General features: G+C 37.6%; 2 protein-coding genes across 2 annotated transcripts; one reads left to right on the forward strand and one right to left on the reverse strand.

Annotated features, from left to right (window-relative positions):
- The first annotated feature begins 5,383 nt into the window (after positions 1-5,383).
- glb1l (galactosidase, beta 1-like) lies at positions 5,384-12,259 on the forward strand. The gene is made up of 16 exons (XM_034693831.1): positions 5,384-5,567; positions 5,851-6,020; positions 6,097-6,247; positions 6,773-6,833; positions 6,917-7,011; positions 7,094-7,274; positions 7,365-7,423; positions 7,518-7,639; positions 8,285-8,325; positions 8,437-8,555; positions 8,651-8,725; positions 8,804-8,893; positions 9,010-9,123; positions 9,291-9,422; positions 10,752-10,979; positions 11,587-12,259. The coding sequence occupies exons 1-16, from the start codon at positions 5,514-5,516 to the stop codon at positions 11,788-11,790; spliced, it is 1,896 nt and encodes a 631-aa protein (XP_034549722.1). The 5' UTR covers positions 5,384-5,513; the 3' UTR covers positions 11,791-12,259.
- ankzf1 (ankyrin repeat and zinc finger peptidyl tRNA hydrolase 1) lies at positions 12,107-17,874 on the reverse strand. The gene is made up of 16 exons (XM_034693830.1): positions 17,743-17,874; positions 16,850-16,996; positions 16,019-16,137; positions 15,810-15,912; positions 15,515-15,726; positions 15,296-15,405; positions 14,776-14,929; positions 14,321-14,543; positions 14,125-14,223; positions 13,843-14,013; positions 13,614-13,745; positions 13,202-13,490; positions 13,006-13,117; positions 12,750-12,917; positions 12,596-12,666; positions 12,107-12,494 (listed from the first exon to the last, which is right to left on the reverse strand). Exons 2-16 carry the CDS (start codon positions 16,971-16,973, stop codon positions 12,368-12,370), a joined length of 2,214 nt encoding a protein of 737 aa, XP_034549721.1. The 5' UTR covers positions 16,974-16,996; positions 17,743-17,874; the 3' UTR covers positions 12,107-12,367.
- Between the last annotated feature and the right edge of the window lie 3,072 nt (positions 17,875-20,946).

Below are 20,946 nucleotides of genomic sequence, written 5' to 3' on the forward strand. Positions count from 1 at the left end.
TTATTGTTTAGTTTCTCAGAACAGTTTCCTTTCAGAGTCCAGAGTACCAGCACCAATGACTCATTAACCATTCAGAGCCTGAGAAAACCCAGGGTACATTCCTCCCAGCATCCAGTGCTCAGGACTGATAGGGAGACAGGATTGTCTCATATCAGATGATTCAACTGTGTGAATCACAGACAGATCAGCATTAAGAGTTCCCCCTAACCGTGACATCACTAATCAATGAGCTTTACCTTATATGTTCAGAACTGGTGAAGATGTCAAATATTTCTAAACCAGGCCAAGCAGCAATAGAGGAAATATGAAGATTCTTTATTTACAGCACTAATCCCATATTACTGCTGTTACTATCCCCACTGTATTGAAGTGTATGTAGTGTTTTGTGTTTAAATTCTGAAGCTTTAAAACCTCAAACGTTTTTCATTTGAAATTCAAAAGTAAAACAAAGGAGGAGAGGTACTCTAAATGTGCTTAAGAATGATATCCAAAACTTAAAAGGGATTTCCATTACTTTCCTGAGATTTTTTATATACACTGTAACCTTAATCATCCCTGTGGGGGTGATCATCCAATCCAATCCAATCCATTTTATTTATATAGCACATTTTAAAAACAACAAGGTTCCCAAAGTGCTGCACAACAAATACAAACAGTAGAAATAAATAATAGTAAAATTTAAAATACAGTACATTAAAAGACAAACAGAGACCAACATAAACTCTCATGCTGAATTAAAAGCCAGGGAGTAAAAGTGAGTTTTAAGACGTGATTTAAAAGTTTCCAGGGTGGGGGCCATCTTAACTTGGGTGGGTAGCTAATTCCACAATTTAGGAGCTACCACTGAAAAAGCTCGGTCTCCCCTTGTCTTTTGTCAGCTTTTTGGCTTTTCTAAAATGGGCGGGGAGCCAGTGAAGGGAGGCGAGAACTGGGCTGATATGATGATATGCTCATGTTTGCGGGTTCCTGTTAAAAGGCAAGCAGCCACGTTTTGGACTAACTGTAAGCGGGCGAGGGAGGCCTTGTTAATGCCAGTGTAAAGTGCATTACAGTAGTCCAAACGGGTCGAGATAAAAGAATGAATCAAGCGCTCAAAATCATTAAAAGATACAACAGATTGAATTTTGGATAAGAGCCTCAGATGATAAAAAATGGATTTAACTACTGAGTTTATTTGTTTATCAAGTTTAAAATCGCTGTCCATTTTGACGCCAAGGTTTGTGACTATGGGTTTTACATAAGTCTGCAGGGAACCCATGTCTATAGGAGAGACACCACTGGCTCGACTGGGTCCAAACACCATGACCTCAGTTTTATCTTCATTTAAGTTTAAAAAGTTAAAAGCCATCCATGCCTTGATGTCCTTCAGGCAGTCTAGTAGGGGTATCTGGGAGCTCTTATCATTTCTCTTTAGCGGCAGGTAGATTTGGGAGTTGTCTGCATAAAAATGGTAGGAGATGCCATGTTTTTAAAAATTAAACCAAGGGGGAGCATGTAAAGAGAGAAGGGATCATGTTTTAGTATCCCTCTTTCATAAAGTTTGGTACATTTTGAAAGAGTTTTCAGTGCTTCAATGACCTGTCTTAGCTTCACAACACTGGGGCTTACATCGTTCACAATGCCATGTATAGTGTTCAGTTCTCTTAGACACTCCCTGTCTGGTAAATTCACTTGACAGATTCACAGACACGGTTCGCAGTTACTACAGGGGGTACAGACACAGACGCTGTACATTAATCACTGGGTTGGCGATTTGATAACCAGCTCCTTTTGTCCATGTACCCATGTGTCACACGGCCAGGAAGCCTAATTTCCCTTGATGGCCATTGAATTAAAAATATATTTGCATACTATTGTGCACTATATAATTGCAGTCTTATTCATTCCCTTTGACTGTATGAGTAACTTGGTGGAGTGCCCCTTTAACATTAAACACTCCAATTGAACTGAACTGTATTCCTGAGAGGAGGGGGCTATATGAGGGTGAGGGGTATCTGAATACACCTGCCTCCACCAGAAACAACAAAGAGGGCTTATTTTGGGGGTTGGTGAGGGAGATGGGACGGTTCAATCTAATTATAGGCTCATGGGAGATGACTTCATTGAGGTGACACCCGACCCTGGGGGAGTTTTTTTCTGTCTCCCATCAAATTAAAGACAGGCCTCTGGAATTACTGTAGACAGGCCTGGTTTTTACCTCTGTAAGGTAATAAAATGACTGTCTACAGTGCTTGCAAAGTCAAATAAAGAGTATTTACAGTGTAGTTAGTGCAACGTGATCTGAGCTGACTACGTCTGTGACTGATTCCTGAGAGTTAAGCAGCCTCTTTGGTGTTTGTATTAGTCTCAGTCACTTCCTTTGGACTTACACCATTACTGTAATATCTCAGTAAGTGGTTTTGTCCTCAGTGCATTAGTCGTTGGGTTTCTTTGTGGTTAGAACATCCATTTTCCACAAGCTAAGGGGCTGCAAAGATCGGATACTGACAAGCTCTCTTCAGGCACTATCACACTCATAACCAAATTACAGGCCCGTGGATGTCGTTCCTCCTCTCATTTTCAGGACAATTAGCTGAGTCTGACAAAGGTCTAATGAGCCACAGAGCTACAGCCATTTGTTATATCTGCAGTTAAGATCAGCTGCCATTAGCAAAATGTGAGCATCCCTCTTTCCATCTCCTTCAAATGTGAATAAAGAGGCAGTGCGGGAAGGGAAATAACTGTAAGGACAGTCATTACTGCTTAAGTGGTTGGGACTGAAAAACAGTATTTGTAAAAGTGTGTGTGTGCATGTAGGATTAGCTGCTCTGTGTTTGTATGTTAAACAGATCTACAACTAGTTATTCGTTACAACATCAGCCTTCCCATCATTAAAGAGTTCCCTGTAACCCAAAATGACGTGCAGACTGAAAGCAAACATGACTCGGAGCCAACCTTGAATTACTGAGTGTCAGCGTACATGGATACAAATTCCTGTCTGGGATACTTACACCAGACTGTATTTTTTTTAATTGAATACATAGGATTCACCTGAAAAATAAAAGTAAGAAGTGAAAGTATTAGCTCCTGTGTTACTGACTGGCAGTTACAAATACTTTCCTGAACATTTCTGAGTGTATAAGGTTGAGCATTTATGAATTCTGAGCATTTGAAAGGCAATTATGATGTTATTATGTTGTTTTCAAGGCCACTCTTAAAATGTAGCATAATCAAATCGTCATTGTTCTTGAAATGATTTCAATCATTTGGCCAGGTCACCCCTGTGAAAGAGGTCTCGATCTCAATGGGTCTTTTATCTGGTTAAATTAAAATAAATAAATAAATCAGACCAGTGATGTGAACTTAAAAAAACAACTCTGACACTCTGTCCTCAAGGCTAACAGATCATTTTTGTTGAAGCACTGAAGCGCCATCTAGTGCTCTTCATAAGTATGTACCAGATCACACCCATTTAGAAAACTAATTTATATCACATTTACTCTTTAACCTCATTAGCTGCTTGTCATAGGGTGCCAGATTTCAAGTATTTATTGACTGAATGAGTGTGTTTTACATTTTAAGATTGACATTTAACCGTCATTCAAACAACATTCAAAAGATAGACTGACAGACACAGTTCACGGTCCTACAGCTATTATACAGCAAACTATTCCTGAACTGGCTGCTTTGTTATCTTGCCAGGCTCTACACAATGGGAACTGTTCTCAATGTATGCAATGCATAGTATAACAGCATGTTGTGACAGCATTTTGTCATATAGTGGCTCTAAACATTATATACTTTCAACTTATATCATACTGTTTTATGAGTATCCATTTTAAAATTGGTCTGTAAGAGGAAATATAAAGCTGTCCAGCCAGGTTTGAATTATGTTAAATCATGCAGAAAATAAGCTAGAGTATCAAAGAATAATTTATAGTGGGATATTTTTATTGATCTAAAGCAGGGGTGTCCAAAATTTTTCAAAGAGGGACACATTTGATGTTGTCAGAATACCTCAGGGCCAGTGGCTCCTACTGAGACTTAGGAATCCTAAAAGTTATATATAAAATATATATTTAGTAACGATTATTTTCCTTTTTTTCCTCAATAAATCAGTAACTAGGTAGTCCTCAGTTTTCCACAAGCCATGTAAATATTGGCAAATGTTATCTTCTTCTGGAGGAAAATGTTTTTTCATAATGGTCGAATGTGGGAACAATATTGTCTCATTATTTTTCTATGGCAGGATCACGATCTGGATTTATGACACTTCTTTTTCATTTTGTATTTAAAACTTTTCTGACTAGCAGACAACATTTTATAACAAAATAATTATTTTCCTGTGTTCTAAACAATTTTTATGCACCAAATGTTGCCATTTCTGTACAATTTCATAATTTTGATCTCGTCTTGTGTCCTCTTTTGTGTCTTCTGAATTTTTGTTGACATTCTCACATCATGATAAAAACATTAATTTGAAAACCTGTCAGCTTTAAGAGTTCTTGTGTTTCTTCTTTATTGCTGTCTTGCAGAATTCCCAGTGTTTTGGCTTTATACAAGTAGTCCATATGAAGCTTTTTGAGACGTTTCTGGATTGACTTTAGTTTTGTGTGTGCGCTTGAAAGAAACTGCAAATGTACAGATGATACAGCATATGATTAATTTCTGTGTCTCTATAAATAACACGTTTTAAGATGGAAGCTTGGGGCCATAAATAAATGGGCCTTGGGTCCCCGGGCCGTACTTTGGACACCCCTGATCTAAAGTGTCACCTATAGTGGTCAAGCTGGTGAGCCATTTTTAAGTTTTAACACATTTTTTATATATTCATATTTGTAGTTTTAAATATGAAATCCACTAATACTTATTTAAAACAGTTCACTTTTTTGTATATTATATGGAAGAGGCTTTTTGAAAATTAAAAAATATAGGTCTACATAATTGACATTATGATAATTCCTGCTTGTTGTCAGATTTTGTAATGCATTTATTTGAGATACTGTATACAATATGTCTTATAAAATACAGGTGTTTTTTAAAATTTATTTTCATATTTAGTTATTTTGACTGGAACTCTTCCGTGGAGTGATTTATAAATGTTTAATAAAGTTGGAAAATTATCATTCCAAAGTGGACAACATGTATAATAAGGTAAACTTTTATTCTTTCTTTATTCTACTTCTGATTTAACTTTTAGGCATTCTTTTTTTACTGTAACAAGTTAAGGAATTGACAATAGAAACCTCGATTTATAAACTGTATCAAGTTGAACCATGCAGAGCTGTATAAAGTGGGAGGGACGTCGTCGAGATGAACTCTGCGGGCTTTGGGACCCTGCGGGAGGCTGGTGACAGTCACATGACTCTTCTGGAGTAGTGGACGGGTCTGCCTGTTCATATTGCTTCCTTAGTTTACAGACATGCACCTCTGAAGGCAGCACTCTTATAACAACATAGATACAATGATAATGACTTAATACAGTCTAGTGATGAAGTAGTTTTTGCCTCAGTCCACGCAGGAAGGCAGCGGACATGTCTGCTAGTGTGTTACTCTTCGTTGCCTGTTTGGCTTTCAGTGGAAACTTGGTAAGAAAGAAACTGAATTACGACTTATTTAATAATAGAAAAGTCACCTGATCTCTCATGGGGCCTGTGCTTCATTGATCAGGCACTTTTTTTTCTTCACTTTTTGTTGGTTGTATAATAAAGTCCACTTTTCAAAGCTAATAGGAAAAGGGTTCAATCTATTTGCATTTCCCTGCAGACAAATCTTATCACATCACTAACAACACTTGTCCAGGCAGGTGATGAATACCACACTGCAAACTGCCATCTCTTAAAATAAACTTCTATATGCCTGTTTTTTCAGGTTTTAGGAGACAGGACTTTCTCTATTGACTACAAAAACAACTGTTTCCTGAAAGATGGGAAACCTTTTCAGTACATCTCAGGCAGCATCCATTACTCCAGAATCCCTCGGTACTACTGGAAGGACCGGCTAATGAAGATGTACATGACTGGACTCAATGCCATCCAAGTGTAAGTCTAATATCATGGTCAAAGGCATGTTTTTATATTACTGTAAAGTAAATACCTCTACTGTTCCTGCATCCAGATATGTGCCTTGGAACTACCATGAAACAGTACAGGGGGTCCAAAACTTCACAGGGGACCGAGATCTGGAGCATTTTTTGGACCTGGCCAATCAGACAGGTCTTCTAGTAATCCTACGTCCAGGACCATACATCTGTGCAGAGTGGGAAATGGTGAGTAAATTGACTGTAAAAAGTCTTGTTAGTAACATGTTCACCAGCTTTTTCTAACAAGATAACACAAAGTTTAGTTGTTGTACAACATCAAACATCCCCTTGTGACATGGCAGAAAAAGTGACGACTATTGCCGATGCTTAGATAAAGAAATTCAAATCCTCCAGCTCAGCCCTCATACAACCTTTTCAAAGGTTCTCCAGTTTTATAAGTCATGATAAAATGTGTTTTACTCCAGTGACATGTATAATTACAGTATAACTATTTTACTACAACGACTGGATTTATGTTTGACTCGCAAATCGTACAACAAACTTCAGAGGAAGGATGTCCTGTATGTGTGATAAAGAGGCTGCTGCTGATCATATGATAACAGAGACTGGATATATTAGTCAGTCACCTTACAAAGAAAGCAGAACAACTATTCAACTTCCTCCTGTCAGCCTTTTATCAGTGATGTTGTGCATCTGGTAGAAAACATCACTTTAATACATCTGAAATCATCTTTTTGTCTTTCCTCCCAGGGTGGACTGCCAGCATGGCTCCTTCAAAAACCAAACATCATACTTCGCTCAGCTGATGCAGGTAAACATGCATGTGTTCTGTGTAGCTATGTTTCTTCTTTATAAAGTTATGTTACTGAGTTGTTTTTTTTTTTTGTTCTTCAGATTATATCCAGGCTGTCAGCAACTGGCTTGCGGTCCTACTCCCTAAAATAAAGCCTTGGCTGTATAACAATGGGGGCAACATCATTACAGTGCAGGTAAAGCTTTAAGTCAGCCCTTATTTATTGATTTAATGTGAAGGATTTAAAGGTTTTAATTAACATTGCCTTTGGACTTCAGGTGGAGAACGAATATGGAAGTTACTTTGCCTGTGACTACAACTACATGCGTCACCTGCGGACTCTGTTTGGCTTCTTCCTGGGTGAAGAGACAGTCCTGTTCACCACTGACGGAAACACAGACAAGGAAATGATCTGTGGGACTCTGCAGGGATTATACGCCACAGTAGACTTTGGCACAGGTTTGTACTAATAAATGAAATATATTAGCTGGATAAGGATTATGAAACAAGTTATTTAAAGTTATTATTTGTATTCACTCCTGTACACAGATACCGACATAAGTGAAGCCTTTAAACGGCAAAGGAGGTTTGAAGCTCAAGGACCCTTGGTCAGTCACGTTAATCCACTTTTCACTACATGTAGTAAAAAATGACTGATTAAACAATGCAAATGATGAAAATTTGTTTTAAATCACATTACAGGTGAACTCAGAGTTTTACACAGGCTGGTTGGACCACTGGGGAGATCAGCATGCTGAGGTTAATGCTCAGAAGGTCAGCAGAGTGCTAGGAGAAATGCTAACCATGGGGGCCAACGTCAACATGTATGTCTCTCCAAATACTCCATCCACCATCACAAATGTGGCTGGCTTTGTACTCGGTTTTCTTATTGTCGAAAAAAAGTCCAATGACAATGATCAACATCAACAGTGAGTTGGTTCATTATATTCTTTCCACCACCCTTGCCAGTGTGTGCTTCTGAACCCAAGGACGGCCCATTGCTTCTTAAAAAAAAGAGAACTGAAGATCTGTAAAAGCAGGTCACATTGAAGTGATCTTCTTAGCCATTCTGAGTTTCAGCAAGTGTCACTCTGCAAGAAAAGCCCATATAATGCACTGGATGGGGACTTTTTTCAGCTGTGCATTGTTGCACATTTGGTGCTTGAGTGAGTATTAACTGCAGCATGAAATTGCACCTGGACTACTGCGAAAAAAGGAACACCCAGTGTTACTGTGTGCCAAAATCAATGTGTTGTTAATGAAGGAAGAAATGAAACTCTTTATCACTGACTACATGTTGGTAACATGGACAATAAGAAAATGATACATTTCCAGACTTTTCTGAAGCATGCATCAATCACTGGTTTGAGATCAAACTGCTCCTGGAAGGTGAAAATTCCCTGATTTTGTCACATACACACATTTTTCTGCTGTCTAACAAACTCTCCCTCTTTCTCTTTTCTTTTTAGGTACATGTTTGAAGGAGGCAGTAACTTTGGCTATTGGAATGGTAAAGACATGGGCTTTCATAATGTAGACTCAGGTGTGCTCTATCTCATGTGGTCACAGTTTCACTAGAGATAAAATGTCAGCGTGTGGTTGATTCATCTCTTTGTAACAGGTGCCGATCATGACGCAAGGTACCGCTCAGTGGTTACGAGTTATGATTACGACGCTCCGCTGACTGAGGCAGGAGACCCCACAGAGAAGCTGCTGGCCATCAGAGATGTTATTAAGAAGGTATTAACGATTAAGCTGCTCCCAACTAACACTGATGTCCTGATGTAACTCGTTCAAGTGTCTCAAATAAGAATAATACAACACTTCCTTTACAGTTTAAAGATGTTCCCTCTGGACCCATGCCACCAGCCACCCCTAAGTTTGCCTATGGTTTTGTGACCCTAAAAAAGGTAACGTCATTCCAATGTGGTAAATAATGAGTTGGAATGATTCTTGGTCCTTGATTTAATAAACACACTCTTTTAAAGGTTGGAAACATCTGCAGCCTGCTAAACATCATTGCACCACTTGGGCCAGTGAAATCCCAGCACCCTCTGTCGTTTGAAGAAATGAAACAGGTACAAACAGCACAACAGGTGGAGGGACTTGCGTTGTATTGACCAAAATCCGCTTGAAACACAGAGAACTTCTAGACTGTTTTGTGTCTGCAACCTGTCATGTCTTTTGTGTTCAGTTCTATGGATATATGCTCTATCGAACCACGCTGCCCAGGGACCTCCCACAGCCCACGCCACTTATCTCTCCACTGAATGGGGTTCATGACCGTGCATATGTGTCCGTCAATGGGGTGAGCCTTTACAATGAACTTTTGTTGTCCAGCCAATCATATGTTTGGGTCAGGTAGAGGAAAAACATCACAGGTAGAGATGCTTGTTTGTAGAATTTCAGCGTTTGATATATTGGTAGTTTTTAGATTTAAAGTTCATGAAGAAATGTGTTCATCTGTGCTGACAGGTTTACCAGAGCCTGTTGGAGAGAGACACCATGCTGGTGACAAACATCACAGGAAAGCAAGGGGACACTTTGGACATCCTTGTAGAGAACATGGGCAGGGTGAACTTTGGCAGCAAGATCAACGATTACAAGGCAAGAGAACAAAGTTAAATCACAGGGTCACTTAATTTTCATCTGCACGCACCGTCACTTTTTTTACACTCATGTTCCAGGCTCCAGAAACCTCAAATCTACATTTGTAAAATGTGTCCTTTTCTTTTTCTGTTCCAATATGTTTCATTACATAATGGTGATTATGGGCTGAGATTTGTGTCACTAGAAACTGAAATTGAAATGTAAAACTGAATCGGAATTTTCCGAACTGAAATTGATTTTTTTATTTTTGAAGTTAGGGAAAATAGAGAGTTGAATTATCAAGTAGGTTAAATACAATTTAAAATCAAATAAATTCAGTTTTACATTTAAATTTCAAATAAAATAAATTCAGCTTTAAAACATTAAATTCAATTTTAAATCATGCTTTTCAAATCCAATAATATTATTCAATTTCAGTTTATAGGGGCACAAATCTCAGCCCACGGGCATAGTATGACCCATACAATTCCCACATTTGTCTTGAGTTAGATATCCTCATTTTTTGGGGGGACTACAAAAACATAAATCAAGCATTATGATGAAACTAAATAAGATAATTCTCCAAGTTTTACATTCCATTTAAACTTTACACCAAAAGTTTCATTAAACTTAATTGTGCTTATATTACCTTGAGGCAGCAATGTAACAATAGAAGTGCCCAGACTTCTCTGCAAGGCACATCATGAATAAATAAATTGACATCCTTTTACAAAGCTACTAAATTGGCGATATCTTCTTCAGTGGAAACAAATCCTTTAGATTTCACATTTTTAAACAAACTTTTTTAATTTTAAGGGACATTGGAATGGCAGCTTTAGTGCTGAGGAACACTAAACTAAATGTTAATGCTGATATGAACATAGCAAGACTGTTTCCCTAAAATGAAGATGAAAAAAGAAAGACTATTACTCCTTGGTACTACTTATATTTAAACACCAAATAATAAACCTATCTAGTCACTGGCTTTTTGTAGTGTTAAATAATTGAATCATTATAATGCATACTCTGTATGTTTCATTCCTTTTACCAATCATATTTTATCACTAATTTAGTGCTTTAACTCTTTATCTTTTTTATTATTTTAATTACTACGTTTTATATTGGAAGCTTAAGTATATTTTTAAGTCTTTATATTTTATTGTTTTAACCACATATATTTTATTGCTATTGGTGTGCATTAGTCTCTTCACCTAAATCAGTTTTTATTTTCTAATGTATGTCATGTTTTTTCTTTTATTAAATAGCTTTTTAAAGTTGACTTGTTTGAAAGGCATTTAATATTCATGGCTTGATTGATTGACTTAACATTATTTTTGTGTACTGCAGGGACTCTTGAGCAACCTTTACCTGGGTAAAGACTTATTAACAGATTGGCAGATATACCCTTTGGACATTGATGGAGCCATTGCTGCTGGTTGGCCTCATTCAGACAGTGAGAAGTCCTTCACCACTCCTCGGAAGGAACCTTTAGTTGGACCAGTCTTCTACTCTGGGACTTTAAAACCCAACGGCCTTTCTTGGGACACCTTTCTCAAGCTCCATGAATGGACAAAGGTAATGTAGACATTCCTAGAAATTTGGGCACCAAATTATGGAAGTGTGTCACATTCACTCAAGATAAAAATGTTTCTCTCTTTTTTAATATAAATAGTTTTCTCAGAATTGGTAGAATTACAAGCAGAAAAGTATTGTTTTCTGAATTAATGAGATGTGGCGCCCCAGGTACACTCCATGGGTATCCAGTATTTACAGTAATTGCCCAATTGTCTCTTAAGTGACTACATAGCCAGCCTAAATGCATTTCAGATGCATCATCTTATATCTGTGAAGCGTGCCATATCAGCTCAACTGATCCTGGAGAAACACTGCAAACACCAGTACATCAGAATGGACTTTATGTCTGAAAAAACTGCAAAGCCTTAATGTGCCGGCACAAAATCGTCCAACTAATAACAATAATACCCAAGTCACTTAAAATCCCTGAGTGTCTCCAAATCAAGATAAAACTGGATTAATCTTGACAGCTGAGCGTGTTTGTGATCTAAAGTCGCCTAAATGACAGCTTCCATTGGTATTTTGAGATAGCAGTGTTCTGTTTATTCAGGAAACCACTGCAGATTTTTATTTTCTGATGTTATTGTTGTATTTCCTTTTTTTTCAGGGTCAGGTTTGGATCAACGGTATGAATCTAGGACGATACTGGCCAGCTAGAGGCCCTCAACAGACTCTTTATGTTCCTGGACCTCTGCTCAGCACCACCCTGCCCAACAACATCACAGTGCTCGAGCTGGAGGGGGCCCCGGCACACCTCCGGGTCCTTTTCATGGACCGGCCTCAGCTAGACCTTACAGCTGGAAAGTCCTGACAGTTTTAAAACTTGTAACTTGTTTTAAAACTGTTAGTTTTAAAAACTTCCCAAATCTGTTGAAAGTACTTTGTACAAGCAAATCAGAAGAAGTCCTTTCAACAGTTCAACTGACAGGGGAAATAGTTTGTTCTGCATCATCTCTGTGGCACCTTTACTCTCAATTACCTCAGATATCCGTGTTCATTTGTTGCCAATTCTACATCAGTCACTTTTTTGCTTTTTTTTCACCAGTAGCTTCAGTCAAATAATCAAATTACGATTATGTATTTAGGGTTAAACATTCATTAACATCTTTAGGGAAGAAAAGCAGTGATTTAAAAACAATATTGCAGTTTTTATTGCTTTTTTTATTTCCAAAAATTGCAGATACTGTTAATAAATTATACAATTACTTCTTGAACTTTTGATACTGTAAGATCATTCAGTTGTCTGTGATTCTCTGCCATAATAAAATGTTATTTTCAAATGTATGCATCTGTCCTTGTAGGTAGCACATTGGACAGAATCAACCATTATAAAACTTGAAACAGGGGTTCAGTTTCTTCGAGGTAGCTTGCTCCTACTTGGGTTATTTTCATGTCTTGCCATGAGGGGTATTAGCTTTGCGGTGTGCTTGGACACAGCCCGGGCTGCAGAAAGAATACTCCAGGTACTGAAATGGTATCTTTCCCAGCAGAGACTCTCCACACAACCAGCACCTCCTGATGAATAATCAAAACAACAAGCCCAGAAATTCAGTCTCATTCAGACACTTCTTGACTTGGAGTATATTAAACATGAGGCTGGCATGCAGAGGACTTACTTGACATTAGAGATACTGTCTCTCGTTGCAGCTACTTGCTCCGCTAGCCTCTTCTCTGCTGCCAGAGCTCTCTGTGATCAAAGAGAAAAACTGACATTTAAAAAGATGTTTGAAAAGTTAGCTGTAATATCAGGGATTAAACACGCTGACTCACCTTTTCACGATCACTCAGAGATGCAAACTTCTTCTTCTCCTCTGCCTCCAGCTCAAGTTTCCTTTTTTCCTCCTTCTGCTCTTTCTCTCTCCGTTTCTTCAAAGCCTTTTGGGCCTTCTTCTTCTCCGACTGTTTGGATTCAATCTCAGCCGTTAGTGGCCCTGGGACCTTGGGTTAGCAGAGTGTTAAAAAAATGATAAGTACTCTGCTCTCAGTGAAAGAAATACGAGTCCAAAGTCAAACTTTACAACCCTACCTGTGCTTTGCTGTAGTCATATTTGTCAGGATTCTCTCCCATGTATTTACGAAAGACATTTCTTGTGTCTTTATCAGGGGTGACATTGTATGGAGTCTGCCCATTCTTATCCCTAGAAAGAAAATGGCAGAAATGTTAAATTCTTGGAATTCACTTCTCCCCCAATTTTGTCACGATTTTTTGTTCTTCTGGGTACCTGCAGGCTGGGTCTGCTCCAGCGTCCAGCAGCAGTCTGACCAACACCTTTTGTGCAGCTGCTGAGGCAACATGCAGCAAAGTGAACCCTGAGGAGTCAATGGGCTTATTGAGGAGTGTTAGAGGGCTTGAGCCATCAGGTGGGTTGCTCTCTGGCTGTTCTTGCTCTGCACTCTCTGCTGTTTCACCAGGTAGCTTCAGAAGCCTGCAGAGAGAGTCTACATCCCCAACCTTACAGGCTGTAAACAGGGCATCCCTCATGCTGTACTCCCAAGATTCATCAACAACTTCTACAGAGAGAAAGAAGAAGGCTTGATTAGAATTATCATGCTACTATATTGAAGAAGTTGAAGGTTTTAAGATACATATCCAGATGTAATATCATAACCAATAATAAAAATAAACATCCTCACCTTCCTCATTTTTCTTACTCTGCGCTCTCTTCTTTCTTTTGCTCTTTGACTGCGTCTCTTGAGGAGTCTCTCCTGCTGGTGGAGCCTCCAGCACCTCCTGTTCCTGATCGTCTGCTTCTGTGTTACTCAATTCTGCCACAACATGGGGGTGAAATTTCATAAACAATGCAGAACTTCCCGATGACAAATAGGGGATTCCTTCGGTTTCTATAACGCAGACCAGACATACCCTCGGTTTGCATTTTGCTTTCCTCCTTCCTTCTCCTCCTCTTCCTTCTCCTCTGTCTGGGGGGATATATTTCAGATTCCCTAAGGTCCAGAGTTCCTAATGTCAGCTCCACCATTTCAAGCTGTATCTCACCATCCTCCTCTTGGTCAGAGTCTTCATGGTTTTCTTCTCCTGATGCCAAAAAAATCAGAGTAAAAACTTAACTTTGTGCTTGCACAGCATAAATTCACCTCTTATCTAGTAAACTGAACTTTGAGTCTAAGTCTTTATGTCTTAACCTACCTTTCTCTGGATCAGTATTTATTTCAGCAGGGAGTTGGATTTTTCTCCGCCAGGCCTTCTTGGATGGACTTAAGACAGCTGACATGTCAGTGTCTTTCCCTGCATCAACATATTGTGCACTGTATTGATTATACCTTAACTCTGCAACCATGAGCAGATAACATAGCATTATTCAAAGGTTGTAATTTTAACTTACCGTAAATATGGACAGTGGAAAGCATGTCATGTACCCTCTGTGCTTCTCGGAAGGTGGCCCTGCGTGTGGCAAAAGGAAGTGTACGGACCCGAGGATCCTTCTTTTCCAGTGGAGCTGCACGTCCACCAAAAAAGATCGTTTTGTTGTAGCTTGGGGCTCGAACAAATATTGCAGAGGCCTCCTTTAAGTATTCTTCCCAGCTGACCAGAAGTTCCTGAATGTCCTACAAAATATCGTGAAAGATTGTGTGAGCATATGAAAAACTTTCTCCCTCACCTTGATATTCAGATACGCTGAAGAGAAACAGAAACTCGGCTTAACTTTTAACAAATACAAATAAAAAAGCAGAGTGTGTTTCATGAGAAAAAAATATGTCATGTTCACATTTATCTAACCAAGCAGTTACCAATGGAGCAGAAACATTGACCATGCTGTCACATGAGCTGTAATCTTGCCTTGACGAGTGCTGCCTCATTGTGCCGCCTCAGAGCAGCTCCTGCAGACTTGGGTGCATGGCTTCGATTCTGAGAGTCCCTCAGTCCTTGAGCCGTGCCTCTTTTCGCTCGTACAGTGTATCGATGGAAAGTTTTGTGCTGAAGGACTTCTCTCCTGTGAAATAAAGAATGTTTAAACTCCGGTGACCTAGCTGTCCTGTCAAATTAACAATGGCTGCTATGGCATGTAATCTCATGCCCTGTTTACTCCTGGTATTAGCATGTGTAATGAGTGATCTAATCATTACCAGACAGCCCTGATGTTTGACAGATGATGCTTTCTACATGTGAAGTTTTTATCGTGATTAAGATCTGATCACAGGTTGTCAGTGGAGACGCATGAGGAGACATTTTAAGTTGACACCTAACTGACACAGTTATAGCTGTCCACTTGTGTGCGGATCACTCTGGACTGTTGTTATCATCCGGTGTAAAGAGGCTCTAAGGTGCTGAAAACAAACAAGCAGAAATGTTCACTTACCCTTGGAAAACAGCACCAGCAAAGTGGCCTCCACCTGTCATGAGAACCACCCACACAGTCTTCTTATTTACGGCCTTCAGCAAGGACACTTGATCTTGTTCATTGCTTGACTGAAATATTGCAGGAGCAGAACATTCCAATATTAAAAAAAAAATAAACTCAAAGGTCTGTTGAAGTTCAGATCAATCACTGTGTTGTTACTTGTCTGCTGAGCTTCACCTTTCCCTGCAAAATGCAGCGGTAGACTGATAGGTACTGTCCTGCTGAGTTCTGGAAAACCACCTTGCTGAAGAGCCGGCCAGATATCCAACTGGTTTCAACTGAGCTGTCGTTATCTGTGCTGGTGACATTGCTGTTTGTTCCCCTGCCGTCACTATCTGAATCCTCATCCTCTGAATCAGAGTCAGATCCTGAGATACTTGACATGTCCCCTGTAAAGAAACAAAATACAGTCAGTCAAGTATTACACACACTTCAACTGCACAGCTGATTTCCCGCACTCTGCTGTCCTTACCTGTTCCAGTCTTCCTCTCAAACTCCTCAGCTGTGACTGGTGGCATTCCTGATATCTTCAATCTCAGGTTGAACCGATGCCAGTCGAGCCTGTAATGCTCCATCTGATATTCAAATGAAAGGGAATGACTCATGCACAGTCTGGAATAGATATGAGTTAATCATTGTTTTTGTTTATCAGTAGTGTAGCATTTGAACTTGTATGGTCACCTGTTCCTCGCGGTTATTAAAGGGGCATCTGCAGGCCGAGCAGATCATCTTATCTGACACCTCTCTAACCAGGCTGGATTCCCTCTGTCTGTCATCCTCAAGGGATTTATCTTCCAACTCTGTATTGGAGGCAACACAAGGCTCAGTTTCAAACTGATGATCCTGTCTATGGACAACTACAGAAACATACAACTGAGATTCACACATACCTATATACGGGAAATCCCGTATATTGGGCTAAGTTGGTTTGTTTCATACGGTCCCGTATATTGACTATTGACTCTTGTAAATACAGCAGACTGCACTCTACAGATCCTAGATCAGATAAAACAGCAGTGGCAGATCATGTGCCAATCACACCTGCAAAAAAGTGTGGGGAGAATTTTCTCTCTGATGGCCATTAAATGGTCAGTCTCAAGAAACAGATGCCGCACAGAGCTGATCAAAGATGAACTTCAAATATCTGTAAACTGGGACTTGTCATGTAAGTACTTCTCTCTGTGCAAAAGGACAAAATTCTGCTTGAGTCAGTCAAGAGCAGCACAAAGTATCTATGGAAAAAGTACATTTAGTGAGTCATACTCCTCTTTTGCATTTAATCATTATTTTGCCTGTTTTTTGATGCAAAGAGCCAAAGTGTGGTTTCTTTGAGGTGTATTCATATGAGGTTACATAATCATACAGGAAGGATTAAAGGGAATATACACACTTTCTGCATTTCCAGTTGAATCAGAATATGAATACACTGAATGTACACATCATGCTCACCACCATGGCACCGTGCACCTGTCCCTTATTTAGTAGTGAGAAAGTTGGCAACCCTACACATACCATCTAAAGCTGGATCTGTGTTTGGAGTCTGCTTCAGGACGGGGTTTACTTCTCTCAGTCCCAACAGAGCCTCCTCATTTAGGCACAGCTCAAAGACAGATCGGTGCTCGGCACTGGTCGTCATAGTTGTTGGTTATTTTCTTCCAGCTAAGTCATTGGAAACAATTAAGATTTGATTTAATTTGATGTCTTTATTTCGATCATGTAACAGTAAAATAGAAAAAAGCATACAAGAAATAGTTATACAAAAATACAAGAAAAAAAAGGAATAGTTATACAAAAGAAACAAAATCAATCAGTTCCATTAGCAAACACTGAAACATTTTACTTTACATGTGTGAAAAGGAGTAGGAAGAAGTTCAAACTTATCTAATCCTACCCCTTCATTCACTATTATCTGGCATTATACTAGTGCACTCCTACACGTCAAATCTTCATATATTATCTTCATATTTACACCTACAATCAAAAGTAACCCCCTCATGATTATCAACACTTGTATTCCTCCTTGTACCTCATGAAAATCATTTCTTTACACTTCTTCTTGAACTGGATTATGTTCTGACATTGCTGTAGATCGTAATGTTTTCACTCACGTTATCCATAAACATACGTTTCGTATCCAAAATAATAAACTACACCGCCCTGTTGTTAAAAGTTAAGTCTGACATGACAACATTACTGTCGTGAGCTGACAACAAAACATTTTTAATGAGAGCTAATGTAATCTTCGCTGATGTAATATTACTGCTCTTTCAACGACACGTGTAGAAGTGAATACTGAAGGTTATCCCTATAAAAGGCACCTATAGCTAACTTTTCAATACGTCTTTGACTTAATCTGAATAATGTAAAAAATAAATAAAAGACATTTAAAATAGAAAGCAACTTACCATAAAAGGCTGCCTCAGAAGGCTTAGCTAGCATTTCACTACTGTGTTGCTGCTTGACATATCTACGGAAGCTCGGGAGCGTCAAAAAGTGGGAACGAGAAGGCGTTCACTACGTAGAACAGCCCGCTTGTCCTACAGAGAAGTATGTTAGATACATTTTTAAAAGTCACCTTTTTATCACATTAAGTGGTAAATTTGTGATCTCCTTCACATTTAATTTTGTTGTAAAAAATGTATTAAGTTAAAATTTTGTTAAATATAAATCTAAATGTTAAATATAAATATAAAATATAAATCTCAATGTTCAACAATAAATCCAAATGCTAAATATAAATCTTAATGTTAAATATAAATATAAATATTCAATGATAAATCTAAATGTTTAACATTAAATCTAAATGTTAAATATGAATCTAAATGTTAAATATAAATATAAATATTAAATATAAATATACATTTTAAATATAAATATACATTTTAAATATAAATATAAATGTTAAATATAAATGTTAAATGTTGCTCTGCGATCCTAAATATTTAGCTGATATACAAATTCATACTGCTGCCTATCATATATTTAGGATTGCAGAGAAACATTTAACATTTAGATTTAGCATTTAACATTTATATTTATACTTAACATTAAGATTTATTGATGAACATTTAGATTTATTGTTGAGCATTTAGATTTATACTTAACATTTAGATTTATTGTTGAACATTTAGATTTATTGTTGAACATTTATATTTATTGTTGAACATTTATATTTATACTTAACATTTAGATTTATTGTTGAACATTTAGATTTATACTTAACATTTAGATTTATTGTTGATCATTCATATTTATATTTAACATTTACATTTATTGTTGAACATTTCTATTTATATTTAACATTTACATTTATATTAAGCATTTGGATGTAACAATGATTTTAACTTAATATATTTTTCAAAAGAAAATTAAATGTGACACCCCATAGTGAAGACTTTATATTAATATAATTAATCATTTATCTAACAAGGCGTTTTCTGTGCATGATGCAGTAGAAGGAAATAATGTGAAAGAAAGAGTCTATGGTCTGTCTATTTAAAAAAAAAAATGAGGCTCAGCCCTCTTAAAATGTAACTCACACAAGTATTTAAATATTACTACAGTATCGCCTTTCCTACCTTAATACTTTGATATTTCTTTTAGTTTAATGTGTCTATTTTTTCATTGGCTTTGAAATTAAGAGTTCATAACTCAATAAAATGATTACCTATTTAATTAAAACCTGAAACAATATACCAGTTGATGTCAGTACTTTATTAGTCAGAATAGCGAACGTTTTGGTGCATCAGCCTCCCCATTATTATTTTAGAGAACATATATTTTTATTATCTATTTAACCATAGCAATAATCTGAAATGGACGAGCAGCTTCATAGAGTTCTAATTTGGGCCAACAATTCTTGAACTATGTAACATTAGCTGATGATTACTATTGCCAGGTTTGATTTGATTCTCCAATATATGAAGAGTAATTTTTAAAGCATTGTCTAAAATAACAGTGTCTATAGAAGAAGAGTAACATCACATACTTTCCATTTTTAACTAGTGTTGCATGGATCTTGTGTATCAATGACACATTTTAAGACAAAGACATTCTCTCTGTAAAATAGTGACTATGATTGTTAACACACCCTAATGCACAAGAGTGTGGCTGTGACATAGTAAAAATGTTACAATATTGACTCTTTAAATAAATCTAAAATATCCTTAAAAATTACATAACAAACTGTGCAGAGAATGACTTCCTGTTAAATACTACAGAGACATTTAGGCTGGGTGAAGTTGTGGTATGATTGAATACCACATGTGAATTGGGTCATATTTGGAAACAGGCTCCAGATTTGTGCATCTCCAGAGAGCTACCCTGCCGGGATAAGAAGTTCCTCAGGGACAGAATAAAATTAAACATTTATTAGGTATGCCAATATATATATAAATACAATATAAAGTAAAGCTGTCACACACAAGTAAAAATAAAACACAATTTTATACGTTTTTCAAAATAAACTTCAAATTTTGGATTCACTTAGGTTTTCGTTGAGCTCTTCTAGGTCTACCGGCTGGTGCAGCGACCACAGCTTGTGCTGCTGAGAGAGAAAGCAGTTTATTACAAACAAGCATGTTTCAAATATATGTTTATCCATTTGGAAAAGCCCTTACCTTGCATGTTACAAGCTTTAGCCTCTGCCAAACGCTGTTCCACCTCCAGTATTTCAGCAGCAAGGCTCTTTGCCTTGTTTGTGATGCGTTCATTCATCTCTTGTAAATCGTTCCTTTTAATCATGAAAGTGAAATCATTATCAAAAGGGAAACAAATCTTTTGTGTATTATATGAAGGTTATTCTCTCTCTGTATGCATGTAGGAAAACACTACCTGTCTGAAGAGTCTTGACCATTTAGTTGTTCAGAAAGTTGCCTTTCTTCTTGAAGCATTTGACCCAGTTGCTGCAAGATATCAACAACTCCACTTTTTTCCATCATCAATTCAACCCTCCGCTCAGTTTCTCTAGTACTGAAAGAGAGAACAGAACAAATATTAACTGCACAGTCTGTATGATACAGTGCAAATATAATGTTTAGGTTTGTTTTTGTAACCAATCTAGATACTAAACTCAAGTGTTTTACCCTGCAAATATTGATGGCCACTTTCGCATTTTCATAAAAAAAATAGAATAGAGATAATCATTATTCAGGAACCATGAAGGTATGTGAGCCATATTGGGGGCAGAGGCTTTGTCAATATTGTTTATTTTGCCATGATGAATCAAAATGTTATTTCATATTACAATTTCTTAATGGGCACTTGAACTTACAACTTACATTGAAATTCATCTGGATTAGACAATAATAATTTTACAAGAATGTTCAACTTGACTTTTGATCTGTGGATTAAAGACAGTCTAGACATCTCTGCTCCTTTAAAAAAAAAAAAGAAAAAAACTGTTCACCACTGCGATAATAACTGGCTACTCCTTCACTTTACCTTCTACTTTTCACATGTTAAATTTTACTTTTTTTTTTCATTGAAGCACTGGAAGACAAGGTATTTCCTCTCAAATGGCCCTGAAGGACAAAACAAATTTACAAAAGTTGACACACTTTTACAAAGTTGGAGACAAATTAACATTTTTGAAAACATTTCTACATTTT

This window comes from Notolabrus celidotus, chromosome 10 (assembly GCF_009762535.1).
Source record: "Notolabrus celidotus isolate fNotCel1 chromosome 10, fNotCel1.pri, whole genome shotgun sequence".
Classification (NCBI taxonomy): domain Eukaryota; kingdom Metazoa; phylum Chordata; class Actinopteri; order Labriformes; family Labridae; genus Notolabrus; species Notolabrus celidotus.

Coding starts and splice junctions, on each gene's coding strand:
- glb1l (XM_034693831.1), top strand. CDS start 5,514: ATGTCTGCTAGTGTGTTACTCTTCGTTGCCTGTTTGGCTTTCAGTGGA. Junction 7,012..7,093: donor GCAACATCATTACAGTGCAG/GTAAAGCTTTAA, acceptor TTTGGACTTCAG/GTGGAGAACGAATATGGAAG. Junction 8,894..9,009: donor CGTTTGAAGAAATGAAACAG/GTACAAACAGCA, acceptor TTTTGTGTTCAG/TTCTATGGATATATGCTCTA.
- ankzf1 (XM_034693830.1), bottom strand. CDS start 16,973: ATGACGACCAGTGCCGAGCACCGATCTGTCTTTGAGCTGTGCCTAAAT. Junction 15,406..15,514: donor GCTGCATTTTGCAGGGAAAG/GTGAAGCTCAGC, acceptor GCAATATTTCAG/TCAAGCAATGAACAAGATCA. Junction 14,544..14,775: donor ATGAGGCAGCACTCGTCAAG/GCAAGATTACAG, acceptor GATATTTTGTAG/GACATTCAGGAACTTCTGGT.